Source organism: Labrus mixtus, chromosome 5 (genome assembly GCF_963584025.1).
Source record: "Labrus mixtus chromosome 5, fLabMix1.1, whole genome shotgun sequence".
NCBI classification, from domain to species: Eukaryota; Metazoa; Chordata; class Actinopteri; order Labriformes; family Labridae; genus Labrus; species Labrus mixtus.
Window position 1 is genome coordinate 28900407 of NC_083616.1, and position 18117 is coordinate 28918523.

At 40.6% G+C, this 18117-nt stretch overlaps 1 protein-coding gene across 3 annotated transcripts in view; it reads left to right on the forward strand.

Moving 5' to 3' along the window:
- The window catches only part of LOC132974664 (pikachurin), a 30014-nt gene extending 17408 nt beyond the window's left edge, over nt 1-12606 (forward strand). The window contains exons 8-25 of one of the 3 annotated variants that reach the window (XM_061038870.1): nt 651-763; nt 920-1167; nt 1961-2148; nt 2235-2335; nt 2416-2516; nt 4152-4296; nt 4415-4604; nt 6024-6149; nt 6521-6764; nt 6849-6960; nt 7616-7732; nt 7919-8099; nt 9278-9301; nt 9509-9587; nt 9737-9880; nt 10423-10506; nt 11958-12061; nt 12179-12606. In XM_061038870.1, coding sequence (XP_060894853.1) covers nt 651-763; nt 920-1167; nt 1961-2148; nt 2235-2335; nt 2416-2516; nt 4152-4296; nt 4415-4604; nt 6024-6149; nt 6521-6764; nt 6849-6960; nt 7616-7732; nt 7919-8099; nt 9278-9301; nt 9509-9587; nt 9737-9880; nt 10423-10506; nt 11958-12061; nt 12179-12330 — 2453 coding nt within the window. In that variant the 3' untranslated portion in view covers nt 12331-12606. The remainder of the gene's footprint in view (nt 1-650; nt 764-919; nt 1168-1960; nt 2149-2234; nt 2336-2415; nt 2517-4151; nt 4297-4414; nt 4605-6023; nt 6150-6520; nt 6765-6848; nt 6961-7615; nt 7733-7918; nt 8100-9277; nt 9302-9508; nt 9588-9736; nt 9881-10422; nt 10507-11957; nt 12062-12178) is intronic. The other 2 variants (XM_061038871.1, XM_061038872.1) reach the window with 2 other exon arrangements.
- The last annotated feature ends 5511 nt before the right edge of the window (nt 12607-18117 follow it).

Sequence of the window (18117 nt, forward strand, 5' to 3'; positions counted from 1 at the left end):
AAGATAACAGAACAGAGTGGAAACATTAAAGGAAGAATGTGCAACTTTTTGATCCAGTAGTGAGTATGTTATTCTTCTTCTCTCTAGTCCTGGACTAAAACAGCTTTATACACAAGGTCGTCCCGTCCATGTAAACATGATGTAAACACAGCTCTGACAACAACACAGCTGGAGGGACTTGAGCTTCTCACTCATTGTAGACAGTCATGACTCAGAAAGACATTTACAGAGGATATACTTGATTTATTTAAGTGTAAAATGTTGCACATTCTTCCTTTAACCTTCTTAGTTTAATTCTCTAATGAAAAAGAAATGCATGTGCAAAGTCACAACTTAAAGTTCCAACAGAAGCTACTAGCAGTAGCAGCCTGCAGATAATAGATATTAGTCATGCCTGTGAAAAGGCATCTGGCCAATCATTATTCAGGATTTTGGGGTGGCCACTGAGATGGCATATCAGATTTCAGGATTGGCTCTGTCCGCCCTCTGGATCCGCCCCTGTTCACAGTACTTCTTTCATTCAGTCATTTAAAGAAATGTGTTCATCACTTTAACCATTTCACTTCTCCCATCATGTTTTTATGTCACCTAGACTACATTTAAAAACCTTTTAGAAGTATTTGGTAACAAATGGTTTTCATTCTGAACAGGAGCGTCTGAGGTTGGCAGTGGAGACTACGGTCGTTACGTCACAGACTCAAGGAACAAAGACGACGACATCTTTGACGTCGATGACTCTGATTACGACATCTTTATTGAGGAAGTGAGTTATTACACGGCCCCCGGATACACGCGATTAGGTGTAATCATATTTAACAGCTGAACACATTAGTGGAAAGACAATAAGTTCAAATGTGAGACATAACGCATCACGCTGTCATGGTTAGTTCTCTATCGTTGTTTTTTCTCTCCTTCCTAGTTAAAGCCATTCCCAGGTATCAATCAGGACAACAGGAAGTCACAGCTGCGATCGCGTTCTGGTCCGCCGTCTGGTCGGAACGTTGTTTACCGGATGAACACCATCGCTCCACCCAATGTAACTGCACCTCCGGCTCCGTCCACCACCTCGCCTTTGATCCCAGACTTCTCAGATCTGATTTTCTCCACCACCTTAGAGCCCAGTACGACCATCATCACCACGACTGCCCCACCAACCACCACCACCAGGTAAGATGTATACCCAAATAACACTGATCTATCTGTGTTTGATTAAATGTTCCCTGGAAGTAATGGCCTCCCTTTTGATAGTTGAACATTTGCAGGTTTTTCCAATTCAAGACAAGGAAACAGATGTGTCAGAAGGTTTTTTTCTTCATCACATCTTGGCTGTTTCTCTTGCTCTTTGCCGGCCAACTTTCTGTCTCTTCTGACTTCCTGCCTTTCTTTAAAACATACCCTTACTTTCAAAGCTCCGGCACTTATTTTTTCCTTCATAATAATGGTGACAGGAGCAGTGAAATGTCACATCAATTGTGTCATTTTGGTTGCGCTATACATTAGGTGAGACATCGTGGCCAAAAATATCTTCTTAAAGCTACAGTATGTAAGAGGAACAGTATTTTATTAGAATAACACATTTTGATCATTGATTGTCACAAATCTGATCTGGGAGCTCCCTCCTTTGGATTTAGTTTTTTTAAAATGTATCAGGTCTGAATTAAACAACCAATCAGGGTTAGCTGTCATCTAACAAGCCAATCTCAGCAACCCTGTAAAAATGTGCGGGTTTCTTGGCAACATTCATGTTGCAAACCAACACCATCTGGCTTCTATGTGATTTTTTTCCCATCAGGATGTTCATGTTGCTTACTGAAACTCAGGACAGAACTGACTATGCAAAATATACAAATGAAAATCAAATTTCAAAGTGAAAAGTATCAATTATTAAACCACTGACTGCACAGCAAAAACACATTTTTTTCCCACTTATTATCTTTTTTCTTTCATCGATCTGTCTTAGCAGCACTTTGCCCCCCACCACCACCACGCCCACCATGTCCCCCTGGAGAGATGAGGTGCCTCGGGTGTACGACCTGACCTGTGATGATACGGTGTGCCCCCCTGACAGCTTCTGTCTCAGCGATTTTGACAACGGAGGCTCACGCTGCCACTGTAACCTGGGACGACGAGGGGACACCTGCTCTGAGGGTGAGACAGGTGTAGTTTCAGACATTTATTTAACACTCCCGACCTTTACAATCCTATCATGATTTGATCCTTTGTTTCTTCTGCAGTGATACCAGTAAACTTTCCCAGGTTCTACGGCTACTCCCACATGACGTTTGAGCCCTTGAAGAACTCTTACCAGACGTTTCAGATCACTTTGGAGTTCAAGGTAAAGGATTGTATTTTTTTTAGTGATTGGATTCTTTTAAAAGTGTAAAGAGTTTGTGAAACAGTTTCTGTGTGGTACAGTCAGACTCTGAGGACGGCTTGTTGCTTTACTGTGGAGAGAACGAACACGGTCGAGGAGACTTTACCTCGCTGGCTCTGGTACGAGGGAAGCTGCACTACAGGTAAAGAAAACACTGACTCACCTGTGCTTGGCAAAACACAAAAAGTACACTTTTATGTTTAGTTAGCAGCTGTACCTAATGATGTACCTAATGCCTTTATAGCTGATAAATGCTAACTTTCTGTGCTAAAATGCTAAATGCATTTTTTGACTATAACATTCATTCTCAAACGAGGTGGTACGAGGGCCACTGGTGGTACACGGGATCCCTCTTGTGGTACACTGGGACTCTCTTATGCGGGGGTTTCGGATTTGTCTATTTTTAGATAAAGATGTGCAAACCAAATGGTTGACTAGCAAAGCTGTGATGGCAAAGCGGAGGAAGCCAATTGTGACGGGTAAGATGTTTTGCATCTGCGGCTCCAAACGGGAAATATTTGAAAGAAAAGCGCGGCAGACATGTCGAGCAGCACAACAGGAACTGAAGTCAACGACAGTGAACCCAGCACATGTGCAAGAGGCGATGATCGCGATGCCAGTGACGCTTCAGCACCTGCTAGCAACAAACAACAATACGACTCGAGTCCGACATCCAGTTTGGATTCTTTTGAAGTGGCACAGAGAAAGAGCCCAGGCCGCAGTGGATATCAGGAATAAAACGGCCTCCTGTGTAAACTGTATATGTAGCTTAATAGCCCTATGCTACTGTGATTTAATGTTGACCATAATGCTGGTATACTTGGAGAGCCAAATATTTTCTGTGGTGGTACTCACTGTGAAACGTTTGACAACCAGTGATCTAAAACACTTCGTTACAGGGTCATACTTCAAACGATCGTCTCAATGGATTGTTTGACATGTAGCTTACACTGCAAAGTTGTTTCCATAACAACGTGCAGTTAAATGACCTTGTGTTTGAGTTGAAGGTTTCACCACCCGGTGTTACTGTTGTTATTTATCAGTTGTTGAGTAAAGGTGGTTTCACACTAGAGACCGAGGCCCAGATCTGAGTACGCTTGAGCCCAAAGTCCGGCTCATTTGATCAGTTTGAACACAAAAGTAGCTTACTCCTGTACCGTGCCCAAGTCCGCTTGAAGAGATGGTCTCAGGCAGACCATGGGAGATGTGATCGCAAACCATGCTCAAACAAGGAAGTGGACCGCTACAGGTACATGACGTCATTCAAACGTCTCCTCTAAAGCTGCACGATAGATGTGTTAGGAGGAAGAGGGTCGTTGTTGGCATCTCAGAAATAACCAAAACATCCACAGTTATCAGGATGGGCTCAAGTCCGCAAGTGGTTGCCATGGTTGCAAGTGTACCCGGGTGCAGAACGATGTAACTAATTTGAACTCAGAGCGGCAGCGGAGGGGGGTTGAAATCGTGCTCGAGCACGGTACAAAATGCCCTAAGGTAGAAACTGATATCTCCTGATATCATGGTGTTCTGTCATATTTGAAAAAACATTTGCTTTTCACTGATTGGTCGAGGAAATAAAAACGTCTTATCTGAAACAATAGAAGGATGAAACACAAAAAACACAACAAAATGAAACACTCTATTAAAGTGTGGAAAAACGTGTTTCTAAATTGTAGATGAACCATTACAGTTATTAGGATGTCATTAATTAGGAGCTTTTTCTCCTGTCAATAACCTTTATGTAACACCTGGACCTTTGTTGTTTTACTGTTCCCAGGTTTAACTGTGGCACAGGAGCAGCTCAGATCGTCAGTGAGAGTAGTATCGTTCTCGGGCAGTGGCACACAGTCACCGTGTTCAGAGACGGCATGAGCGGCTGGCTGCGTATGGACAACGACACGCCAATATCAGGACGCTCGCAGGTAACGAGGCCTCACATCATTGTTGATATAACAGATCTTTAGGACGTAGCGATAAGGGGGTTGTGCTTTTTGACAGTATTAGAGGACCAATCACATTTTCTTCTGCTCACTGTTTTAGGGTCAGTACACCAAGATCACTTTCCGCTCCCCGCTCTACCTGGGTGGAACTCCGAGTGCCTATTGGCTGGTCAGGGCGACGGGGACAAATCGTGGTTTTGTGGGCTGCATTCAGAGTCTGACCATCAACAGCAAGGCCACAGACATCAGACCGTGGCCTCTGGGCAGAGCTCTGAGCGGAGCTGACATAGGTGAGGGAGCGCTCAGTACTTGTTGTGTGTGTGTGTGTGTGTGTGAGTGTTATTTTGCTGCCACTAATATTACATGTTTATCCATCTTACCCAAGATGCACTGCAGTTCTCAGGCTTTGGTGCTGAGAAAATATGTTTTTTCAGACCTTTTTTCTTGTGTCACAAGTTACTTATATTCTGAGCACAAGTTATAAGATTTAGCAAATGTAGCAGTGATGTTGATTCCACTTGCTGTAACGAACAGTTGGAAAACAAGGGAGGTGGACCCAAGTGCAGAAACCAAAAATATTTAATTCAACAAAAAGGCCAAAGGCAACAAAACTTAATTTCGAAAGTTCAACAAAAAACACAGGGATCAAAAACAGGGAGCCACAGAGGAGCACGAGCAAAACTGACATTCATACAACAGACAATGAACTGACACAGAAGGGAAGAAACACTGAGACTAAATAGACACAGGGGTAATCAAACACAGGTGAGACTAATGACACAGGTGAAGACAATGAGGGCAATCACACTGGAGGGAAACACACAGAGGAAGGAATGGACACAACACTGAGGACAACTACAAACTAAATCATGAAACACTGAAGACACACAGAACTCAAGAATGAAACAAACACACTAGAACATAAAGAAACACTGGGATATGAAGTACAAAAATAACACATGAAACACTAACCTAGAAAACACACAAGGGAAACAACACCATGAGACAAGAATGAGAACTAAAAACAACAAGAAAACCTAAACTCTGAAAATAAGAAACCAAATCATGACACTTGCCTCCAGTAGCCATCATTAGCCATTGTTTTGTCATAATTTGGCACTATTTGTGGTTGATGTGTTATTTTGACGCAAGAAAAAGCTGAAAACCTCAACATCAGATCAGATCAGAATCAGATTTATTGGCCAGGGATGCTTACAAACAAAAGGAATTTAACTTCGGTGAACTGTGCTCTCTTATGTACAGGTACAACATTAAATATCAACAATAAACATAATAAGCAAAGACTAATATTGACAAGACAAAATGTGAAACAGTGCAGTGGTGAATAGTGCAAAAACATGCAAAAGATGAACAAGTTATTCTTGTGTGTACGATATAATAACGTGTTCCCGCTGGATCATTTTCCCGTGCACCGATATTGACTTTTGTAAACAAGAATACACAAAAATGACCTCCCTAAGGACTTCAGGGGCTTTGTAGCATTTGGACTCAGTACATCAACATTAATATATATTTAATTTTTAATTTTCTTTGTTGGTCCTTTTTGCATTTATTTGAAGAGGATTAATAAAGTTGTTTGAATTTGAATTGAACAAGCTCTTAAAAATAACCATGTTTGGTTCATGATATAGGTACATAATGCTTACCCAGCATGCATCCTGTTAACGTCTTGTCACTGTGTGGTCCAGGTGAGTGCAGCGACAGCGTGTGCGACCTGGTCAGCTGCGCTAACGGTGGAGTCTGCTTTGCAAACCGCGCCGATGGCTACATCTGCCTGTGCCCGCTCGGCTTCAGAGGAGCTCTTTGTGAAGAGAGTGAGTCGACCATTTATTTTTTCTCGCACCTTCGCAAAGAAAGAAACACATTTTTCCCTGTTTATTAAAAGGAGGTTTGGATCACTGTGAGAGCAGAGAGTCAAATCTCTTTGTGTCTCCGTCTTACCTCATGGCTGTCATAGATTGTCACGCAGACCTTTAGAGGTAATTGCTGATCCATTGAGAGGAAAATCTGAAGGAAAATCGGTTTGAAAGAAGATGATTGTTTCTTTTATAAAGGTAGTGGGATTGAATGCATGTCTGACAAGCTTTTAGGGCGATATAACTCTCTTTCTCCCCGCTTCTTCTCTCAACCTCCTCCTCCTCTTCATCGTCTTCTCCATCCTCACGTCTCCTCTTTAACACTTTAGGTTTCTCTCTGGCCTCGCCTCTCTTCAACCAGACGGTGTTTTCGTATGCCGTCATCCCGTGGCCTCAGTCCTCTCAGAGTTATCTCTCCTTCATGGAGTTTGAGCTGACCTTTTGGCCTTCAACGCCCGACGGGACTCTGCTGTACAGCGATGACGCGGGCAGCGGAGACTTCCTGGCGATCAACCTGGTGGATCGATACGTTGAGTTCAGATTTGACTGCGGCTCTGGAGGAGCTACGATACGGTATGAAATCATACTCTGCTCTGTCTGCTTCACTGTGGTTATAGTCTAGTTTTCTTATGTCGTACGTGTGGATCTTTGTTGCAGGAGTGAGGAGCAGATCAGTCTGAACACGTGGCATGAGCTGAGGGTGTCTCGCACGGCAAAGAGCGGGATCCTTCAGGTGGACAGCCAGCGGCCAATAGAAGGAATCGCTGAGGTGATTAAAGATGTGTTGTGTGATGTTTGACCACAAGGGGGCGAAAATCTCAAGAATCTCAAGAGGTTCTTGGCAAGCTATATCATTCCTCTTGATGGCTGCTAAAGTAACGTTAACCTGAGTACAGAAGCGACAGAACAACAAAGGTGTTAAATTTCAACCCCACATGTACTCGCCATTTGTCAAACTTTTAGTAACTTACACCAAAAAAAATTTTGAATGAAAGGGGCATTTTCAACTCGACTAGATTGTGAGATTTCAACATTTTCATCTTTTAATCTTACAATGATTCTTTTTTTTTTGTTTAAAATGTCCTTCATCCCACTTTGGGGGGTGGAGTAGCAGAGAGAACTCCCATGATTCCCCACCAGCCTAACGTCATCTTTTGTTATTGTATTGATTGAGAGCCCCCTGGTGGTGGAATCTACAGAGTGAAAAATGTGTCTGTTTGTGTTCAAACATACAGCTCCTCCTGAAAATATGCTTTTTGAGGAGTTTTCTGCAAGTGCGAAAACAATTTAAAAAAGTATCTGGTAGTGTTAAAGAAATGTAGGATTTCAATCTTAACGACTCAATCCATTTAAATAGCAAAAATATCTAACATGTTGAATAGTTAACACGTTTAAATTATACATGTTTTCTCTTAATTTTTCAGGGAGCTTTCACTCAGATCAACTGCAGTTCACCTCTTTATATCGGAGGAGTACCAGGATATGATAAAACCAAGAGGACAGCAGGAATCAAACAGCCCTTCACTGGAGTCATTCAGAAGGTGTGAAAAAGATCCATATCACCATTTTAACATTGTTTAATTTAGAGGCTTATAAATCTGTTTATGAAAAAGAGGTGATCACTATTATATCCTTAAAAAAAGTTGGTAAACTTCTTAAAGAACATGGATCCATTTTTTTAATTTATTTCTCCTCTTGCTCTCTCTTCTGTTGTTTCATCTCTCCAGCTGATCCTCAACGACCGCACCCTCCCAATAACTACCGGCTCCGCTGGTGGCATTAACGTGGCGAACTCGGAGCACCCGTGTGTGGAAAGTCCCTGTGCCAACGGAGGGACCTGCAGGCCAAAGTGGGACAGCTATGAGTGTGACTGCCCCCTAGGGTATGACGGGAGGCACTGCCAGAAAGGTCAGTTTGCATTTTATTCCACGTCTTTTTACAGAACTGACCCGTGTGTTAGTTAAGTAAAAGATGTTTGGGATGCTTTGCTGGTGCTGTCGTTTAATTGGTTAAAATACTGAACATACTGCGGCAGGAAGAGTTATGATATAGGAACATGTGGGGCGCTGCATTTTCAAGGAATATGTATGTAAAGTGCACATAGTACATTGTCTTGTCATTAAAGCCCACATCACAAAGGAATCTGATGTAGGGTTGTCAGACACTTAAGTACCATTCAGTCTGTGTTATTGTAATGATCCAAACACCTTATCTATTGCATAAGACAGGTGTGCAGGAGAGGAATAAATCCATCAAAATTAGCAAGAAAACCCTCTCAGGTTGTACGGGTCCTTTCTCGATTCTTGTCTTCCAGAAAACACGTTCGCACTGTCGGAATTGCACAAATACATTGCCAACATCTTTCTACAATTTAGACAGTCTGCAGGATTTTGCTTGCAAATTTTACCAACTTTTGGGTGACCAGGACTTCTTTTTATTGTGCCTCTGGTTTTAAAACAGGAACTGGTATCTTATGATTTTTACTAGTATCGTGTCTAAATTTAAAATCTGGTATCGACCCTACATTTTATTTTATAAATATATATACGATTCAGCTGTATTTTGCAGAATAAAACAGATAAAAAACATATTAATGAATGATTTGTGCACTTAGTAAAAAAAGAAGAACAAAGAAGAGAATTTTATTTTATTTTATTGTTATTTTTTCATTCTGTGCAATAGGGTGACAAACTGGTGATATATACATAACAAATGAGGCACAAAAAAAACAAACAGACAAGGTCAGGACAACGACTCCAAAATACAGTAAAAAATAAAATAAAACAAATAAAAAAAATAGGACTAAGGATACAAGAAGTGAAAGAAGCGATAGAGAGAAAGAGAGAAGGGGAGGGAGAGAAGGTTCTTTTAAAGAAGAGAATTATAAAGAAATGGTTGAATTAATAGTTTTTCATGTCTGTGTATTATATGGCTTTAATGGTGCATGACGTTTCCTCTTCTCAGGGATTAAATATGTATTTCTCTGCTGTTATCATGTCATTTTCATATCAGTTGATATGTTGGACAAGCTAATCCTTTAAGCCTATCTATGCCTTCTCTGTTTTTTTAACGCTTTCGCTGAACAGAGTGTGGGAATTACTGTTTGAACAGTAAGTTTTGATTCTATGAATTCAAAAATCAAATATAACCGTTACTCTTTACCTTACATTTCCTTTAAAAATACATGTTCACCCCCCTCGTATACTCATCCTTACAGATTCAGTGTTTGTCCTCTAGCTTAGTCTCAATCATGAGAGTCATGCTGATGCTGCCACCTAGTGCTGACATGGTATAAATACAGTCTTTTCTTTGCTCAGCTGTGACTGACGCCATTGAGATCCCTCAGTTCATTGGCAGAAGTTACCTGACGTATGACAACAGAGACATCCTGAAAAGGTTGGTGTGAAGTGAGAAAGTGAATTTAGTGTCTTCACATGATTTATTAAGTTAGAAAACTTGTTTTTGATGATGTTTGTTTCCACCACAGTAAACAATCCAGGCTTGCAATAAAAATTCAGCAACTCAATTTGTCACTCGTCTTTCAGGGTGTCCGGCTCCAGGACCAACCTGTTCATGCGATTCAAGAGCACAGCCAAAGACGGCCTGTTGCTATGGCGAGGAGACAGTCCAATGAGAACCAACAGTGACTTCCTGTCCATGGGGCTTCAGGATGGGGCTCTGATCTTCAGGTATTACATTTAATATAAACTTCATTTTAGGTACAGATGAAAGCAGTTCATTTGAAAATTTCAAAATAAAAGCAGAATTAAAACTGTTTTTGAATTGCAATTGCAGAATGCGAGAAAAAAAATGTGATTAATTACAATTAACTGTTGAAATTCAGCGATTAATCACATTTTTGTTGTTTGACAGCTCTGCTTCATACTTGTATGTGCGTCTCTAATGATTTTTAATAAAACGTCTTGATGATTAAGAAACATTTCTAGTCAGTGTTTAAGTCCCAAAGGGTCTGATTGCTACATAAAGAGAACTAGGGAGAAAAAGACAGATTTGAGCAAAGAAAGAAAGTTTATTCAAGACAAACATGAAAATGAAGGAGAAGTTGAGGCCAACACAGTGTGGGGAGGATTCATTAACCATGTAGAAGAAGAACTACGAAAGGCTGAGTCTGATCTGGAGGAGAAGCAGAAATCTTGTTATTATGAAACAAATGTGAACCCAATACACCAATACTGTGTAACTCCTGGTTTATGTTTCCATATTGTTCTAGTTTCAACCTGGGCAGTGGTGCAGCTAACATTTCTGTTAACGGGACATTTAGTGACGGGAAGTGGCACAGAGTCAAAGCTGTGAGGTAAGCTCTAAAATTCTCTTTTGTTTTCATTTGACTACAACTGAAATATTACAGCTTCATCATTTAAGTTTATATTGTCCACCTGGGGGCAACAAAACAAGCTATAAACCCAGAGGCAACCTCTGGTGTTGAAAAATGAAGCCAATGTGAAAGTGCATAACATTTCAGTTCCTGGAGTGTCCACTAGAGGAGAGCTGCAAAAACATCAAAATCTCCATTGGCAATTTTTTTTTAAGCAGAAAGAAACATGTTTATAGCCTGGATCGCTCATTTCTTTATTGATAAAACCTGTATGGGGGGAATATTTGTATTGTAAATCATCTATTTTGATCTCATGAGGAATTTCTATGGTTGACCAAAAGTAAGGTTCCAACAATTCCAACATGGCGACTGCCATCGTTGGGCATCATAACACCTCTTCAAAAGCCAGTGGGTGATGTCACTGAGTCTAAATCCATGTTTTATATTGTCTGTGCAATAAACATAACAACTGACGTATGGTCATTTGATGTGGTTGATTAACACACATTAGAAGATAGTGGCCTATTCATATAGCCAGTAAACATGGAGGTACTTCGGCATTACGCTGTGAACATAATCATATTTGCTCGCCATAAATCCAAAACATTGAGCCTAAAGACTAAAAGACTCAGTAGGGCTGAAGGAAATTTCACATGTGATAATTGACACTGGTTGAGCAACCCCATACAAATAAACTATAATCATATGATGCTAATAAAGACATACTGATCTTTGCATCTTAAAGAGGACATATTATCCCCCTTCTCCACCTTTTCAAACAGTCCCCCTGTGGTCTAAATGAAACATCTGTGCTTTGGTCAGAATATAACATGAATCAAGCACCAGAGGAGGTTTGTGACCCTGAATAAACCAGCTCTCTCAGAACGCTCCGTTTTGGTGTGTGTGTCTCTTTAAATGAAATGAGCCCCCCCTAAGTTTTCCTGGTAGACATCACTCCTCTGTAGCGAGAATAAAAATGGCCTACCTGCGCAAAAGTTTTGTTCTAGGCTGGGGGTGGAGTCCATGGGTGGAGATATCAGGGGAGGGGAGGGGATTTTTTTTAAACAGAATCCCACTGTGACATCACAAGGAGAGCAAATTTGAAACAAAGCATTTTTCTCTGTGTTGTAAGACTTATGCAGAACACAAACAAAGGACTGGATGGATTTATTTCACATTTTGTGGGTCAGTAGACACTCAGATTACCCAAATATATGTTCACAAACACTGTACAAGTGGGTTTTTCATAATATGTCCCCTTTAAAGTAGAGGTACTTTGGTTTTCTGCTTCTTTTTGCCGGAAAGAAAATTCAGGAACTTGTTCCCTTTCAGTCCATTTGGGATTAAAATTAAGATTCTTTATTACTTTAAGGGATGCAAAAATAAATTCTTAAGTGAATGAAGTTTATCATTTAAATGTTTGTCTTCAGGGATGGTCAGTCCGGGAAGCTGACAGTGGATGACTACGGAGCAAAAACAGGCCGCTCGCTTGGAAAGATGAGACAACTCAATATCAACGGACCCTTATATGTTGGTAGGTGGAGCTCACAACTCATAATCTCATAAATCCTCATCAAACCGTACACTTAATGTCTGCACTTCTAGTCTCTGCCTCTTACATCTGCTTTTTTTCCACGTCCTGTCCCTGAAGGTGGCATGAAAGAGATAGCGCTCCACACAAACAGACAGTACGTCGGGGGCTTGGTGGGCTGCGTGTCCCACTTAACTCTCTCCACTGATTATCACTTAGCTCTGGTGGAGGACGCTGCTGACGGCAAGAACATCAACACTTGCTCCGTTTAAAGAATGGCTTCAACACACCAAAGTCCATCTTTAACTGGAGTGAATGCGAACCAGCTGATATGAAAGTGACTCACCGGCGACTAATGAGTGAAAATTTTGGTCTTTTAATTCAGGGCTGATGGTCTTAAGTCAAACTGTTATTTCGAGTCACAAGAACATTTGAATGACTCCTTTTTTAAAGACAGCTCCAGCCTACCAAGCTGTGAGTTTTATTCTAACATTGTTGACTTACTGCATCGCTTTGAAAAAATGTGTTGACACACAAAAAAAGAAGGAGGATATCACAAAGCACAAGCGCTCTGTAAAGGCCGACAAAAAAGCTAAGCATTATGGGAAATGAGGGTCTTTGAAAAACCTTTTGAAGGACATTCGTTTTCAGGGGGATGATTCCAATCGAATCTTTATTTTTCTACCTTAAATCCGTATTTGATTGCTGGAAGAACCGAGCAATCCGAGGGATCAACAGCTATCACAAGTCTTTCTTGAACCCTGACCTAGATGCAGCTAGCACAGATCCAACGTCTTTGTAGAGGATTTTGGTTTTGGCCCTAGAAGAATTGTTTTTTATTTATGTAGAGTTTTTTTATTGGTGTTTGTGATGTGCTACCAGTCAGTGTGTAGACTCCATTTAAAAGTCTGTTTTAATGGTTGCTAGTTTTTAAAAGGTGGAGAGGCCAGCCGCACACAATATTTGCTTCTTTTTACCTTCTTCTTTTAGTTTACACGCTTCTCTGTTTGGAAGTCTCACACCCCCCCCCAGTCACATGAAAGTCTGATGTTCAGCACGGTGAAGCAGATCAAATCCTGGAGACATCGTGCGTGACAATCTGTTAGTATCTTTCAAACCACCATACTGCTGACTGCAACTCAGATTTTTTTTTTTTTTTTTAACAATGTCAGTGCTTTCACAGGCCCAAGCTTCACTCTCAAAATGGACATTCTGCAAATGTTCTATCTCTTCTCCAACGTTTGATTTGTTCTTGTTTGATTTTAAAGGTCACATATTATGTAAAATCCACTTTACTCTGTTTCTCTAACACTAATATGTGTCCCTAGTCTGTCTAAAAACCCCCCAAAGATGAGAAAAGTCCATCCTCTCCGTCTTTTCCCTGCTCGACTTTTCAGAAAATGTGTGCTCAAACAGGCCGTTTGGAGATTTTCCCTTCATGACATCACAAAGGGCAGTAGCCCCTCCCCCAGGTGGGTGACACTCCCACAGCTAGGTGTTTGTTCTGCCCTCTGAGTCTGCCTTCTCACCGTAAACAATAGGACATGGAGCGAGAACGCCTGAGTACACCCAAGCCCTTCCAGAGAGGGGGCGTGGTCAGACACAGCTCATTTACATATTTAAAGGTACAGACACAGAAACAGCCTGTTCTGAGCAGGGCTGAAATAGAGGGGTTTATAGACATGATCAAATACAGGATCAGAGTGGATTTAGAACAAGAAACTTCACAGACATGTTTTGGGGAGTTCTGAGACTTATTTAAACTGGTTGAAGAGGAGGAGAATATGTGACCTTTAATGTTGCTCCCCCAAAAATTTGAATTTAAATTGTAAACACATTTCCCCAATTCAAGCTTTACCCTCATCTAAAATGTTTTGTCAAATTCCAGTTATTAAATACCTTTTTTTTTATCAACGTTTACATCATTAGTAAACGTTGTCAACAAAAGTATGTCAAGTGTGAACACCTTTCAAGTAAGTTTAAGACGCCATGTATATGTCAAATGTGATTGAAGCTGATCTGAACACTGAATGTTTGGGTTGTTTTGTCGTCCACTGTATGAAAAATGTAACACGTGTTGACTGTGTGCATCTGATGAATCGTGTTTGTTGGATTGCTGTTGACAGTAGACTGTAGGACAATGTTGGTGTAGCATTTGTTTCTGAAGATGATCCATCTAGAGGTTATGAGGTTACACTTTATGTTGCCAACTTTGTCACTTGTTAAACCAAATAACCTAAATTTCTGCAAAAAGGACCTGACCTCGGTGGAGATGAGACGATATGAGCAGGCAGGAACCACCACGGCTGAGTGTGCACATCCCAAAACATACGACTACTCAAGCCTTAATATTCTACTTTATATATTAAAATTTTCTGCAAATTAACTTTATTAATTCACGTTCTGGAGGGAATGTTTGTAGTATCTTTAGCTAGTAAAGGGTTGATAAACTGCAGACAAGCTGAAATCATCTCTTTCCAGGTCTGCAGGAACCTCCCTTTGAAATAGAAATATGTTGAGTTAAATAACACTAGACTTTATCTGAAAAAACCTGAATGCATTTCCTTTTTTTTTTTTTTTTTTTTTTTTTTACAATGCACATGCAAGATAGTTTGCTGTATTTGTAATTAATGAACTCTTGCGATACCTGCTAACTAACTAGTGCACACTGATTAAAAAACTTGCTAAAACAATTTGTGTCATGGTTTGTGGTAAATCAAAGTGTCTGGGCAGAATGGAAGTTTTTTAAAAAACTGTTATTTCCCCACAGTGCTCCATATCTGCGTCCCTGATTAGTTCCTTTTCATGTCGTCACATTTCAGGTGGATTTCTTTGTAGAATTAAAAGTCAGATGGAAAATTCAATTCCTATTTATTTTCTCTCTCAATGATTTTCTTTGACAATCTATTCTAATGTTTTTGTTTATGCTAGAATACTGTGAAGAACAAAATAAACTCCAAACTCTAACTCTACTGCACTACTACAGACCAAGACATACCCGAGCCCAGAGTGCTCCAAGACCAAGATAAGTCAAAGACATTTATGGGATCGAGACCAAGTCAGGACCAAGACCAAGGCACCGTGAGACAGAAACAAGACAAAGACCAAGACCATCAATATCACTGAATAATCATCATCTTGTGTGCAGTGGGCGTGTCGGACGGTAAAACTGTGAAGGTTGCGGCCGTAACCGGGGGATAAAAATCAAACTACCAGTGAATTGAAGTTATGCGTTCTTTTAGATAGGGGCTTTATCTCTAATCACAGTTGTGACGTGGAGAAATAGCCTATCAGTGGTGGTCTTAATTTAAAATCCGGAGTCCGTCCAGTCTAAGACCGAGACAAGAACGAGTAAAAATGCTTCCGATTCCGAGACGAGATCGAGACCTTCAAAAAGTGACCTCAAGACCGGTTTTGAGTCCGAGACTGATTTTAAGTAGGCTACAATACTAGCTGCTACCAGGTTCAAGGTTTTTAGTCTTTTTCTTCTTGTACTTTAAAACTGTAACTGCCCCAAACACTGTCATCGTCATTTTCTTAGTTGCTGTACAAGTTGTTTTTTTTTGTAAATGAATGACGGAAATGTAAATCTGCAGGTCTTCCAGTACATCTCAAAACAGTCTAATGCACACAGGTTTTGTCTTTTTTCACGAGTTATAAGAGCAATGGGGACAAATAGCTGACAAAATCAGGCTGTGATTCATAGCATTAACGTTAAACCCCGTACTATATGTAAATGAAAGTGAAAATGCTCACCTGCTATATTTAGAATAGTCAAATGGGTCATTTTGGCAAAGGATGAGTAAACACAACCTCACACAGCAGCTTTAGCTCTAAAAAAAGTAATCCTGAGACAGTGATTGAAGGTTTTTAAACATCAGACACACAAAAAAAAAGAAACAGCAATAAAATATTAACAAAAAATATAATTCCTTTTGAAGTTATTGAACCATCGTTGTACTCAAACGATAGACTGCATATTAAGATGGACGGAGAAAAAGCCCCCTAAGAGTGAAGCCATAATATTTAGAGCTCCTTTTTCCATGCTTGATGTCTAATTTGCTCCACTCTGATGTCCACTCCCATTCATGATTGGGTTTGATAAATAACACCTGAACCTGTTTTTTTATACGGCGCCCGGTCAGGCTCTAAATGTTGATTTCAATCAGGCGACACTAAAGTAAGAGTTTACAATTATTTATTTCACAGTTTAGGAAAAGATAAATATGCAAAGTCTTGGGACGATTAGACTCCGTCATGATGACTTCATGCACTCAGAGGGAGAGCAAGGCCAACATGCCCCCCTTTTGGAGTCTAGACCCTGATGGTGTTGGTGGTGATAGAAGAATGCAGGATGTGAAGAGGAGTGGGTTTCTGCGGCTGGATCTGAACTCTGCTGAGCTGGAATGGAGGTGAGCGGGGCGGAGGAGGAGGAGTGACAAACTGACTGCAGAAGAGAGAAAACAGATTTTATAATTTGAGCGCAGCTGGATGATTTGCTGGGAGAGGTTGTGACAGAATCTGGTTGGATATTTACTTAAAGAGAGCCCAGAAAAAGTAGATAAATGAAATGAAGAAAACTGAATGAATGTGTGAGAGAATATAACCTAAGTCTTCCTGCTTGAACTCACGCTGAGCTCCATATAGCAAATAAATAAAGTACTGTATATCTTTGGGAGCCATGATGCATCATATCCACTGATTAAAATCCCCCCTGTGATGTAAGTTGCTTATAGCTAACAGGTAACCTACATCTTGTCTCTGCTTTTATGCTGTGTCAGTAACGCCACCATGTCGTTTGGTACCAACTCATTTGCACAGCACTAATGATCAGAAGGCAACATGTTAATGAGCACTGAGTGTCGCTCAGTGGAATTTAATATTGAGTTTGATTCGATTGTTCTGCTGCTGCTGCTGTTCTGTCCTGTCACGGATTAACTAAAGACACGCTACAACAACTGTACGACAAAACTAACAATCGCTCACATTCAGATGAACTGAGAACCTGACTGATCCACTCCGAGAGCATCGAGCCGTCTCATTAAGATAAAACCGTTCAGTTGTATCGAGATCAAGCATATTTTAATGCAGTTTTTAGGTCAAAGGTTACCTCTGAAAGCTCGGCTTTAAACCCAACACATTTAGTTCACTGATGATAAGGATGATGTATGATAACTAATGGATTCTAATGTATACTCCCTTTTATCAGTGCTGGTACTGGAACAGTTACCTAACGTGTACCCTAACCCTAATCCACTTTCTCACTAAGAATATTAATATCGATTTTGAATGCCAAATCAAATCATATAACCTACATTAGAGGGAATCAAACCTCAAACTGCTCTAGTTACAGCTAATAGCACATTTAAAGCTAACACTCAAATCACTGAAAAAAACATTTCGATCATCTACAGGTGGGGCAGGTTTGGGCTGTCTGAGGGGGAAGAGGTCTAGACTTTATAATAGGACACCTGTAACATGCAGAGGGGGACCAACACACAGGAAGTCATGATGCTTTAAAAGATGTCAAACCCTGCTGGAGATTAAAATAGAATACTGATGTGACTTGTATTCAGAAGCATGATAAATAAAAAAACAGACATGGATCTATATTTTTCTTATTTGCATGTGAGGATGACCAGTTGTGGAGCCTTCAGAGAAGCATAAATGTCACTGCACTGCATTTTCTCCATTTAAAGGGCTCCCTCAGGGGCAGCGTCTTGTTCATTCAGCCACCTTAAAGGGCACCATTTTTTCTGTCTTCAAAAGGAGCTTCCAAGGGAGTTCCTTTGTGATGAATCCTCTCAGTTCCCCACATGTAAAGATGTGTAGGGTCTACCCTGAGAACACTTTGTGTTACAATCAGCCACTTAGACACTTCCCAGTGATCACTAGCTGAGATTTTTACTTTGATGTTTGGTTGAAAACAGATTGATTCTCTGGCTGTATCTCCGGCCTGCTCTCCGGCTCTACTACCGGGGTGTAAACAAGCACAGCTATTGAACTAATAGCATGTTATAGGAGTAGCAGGTGTGGCAGCATTTTGATCTAAAAAACAG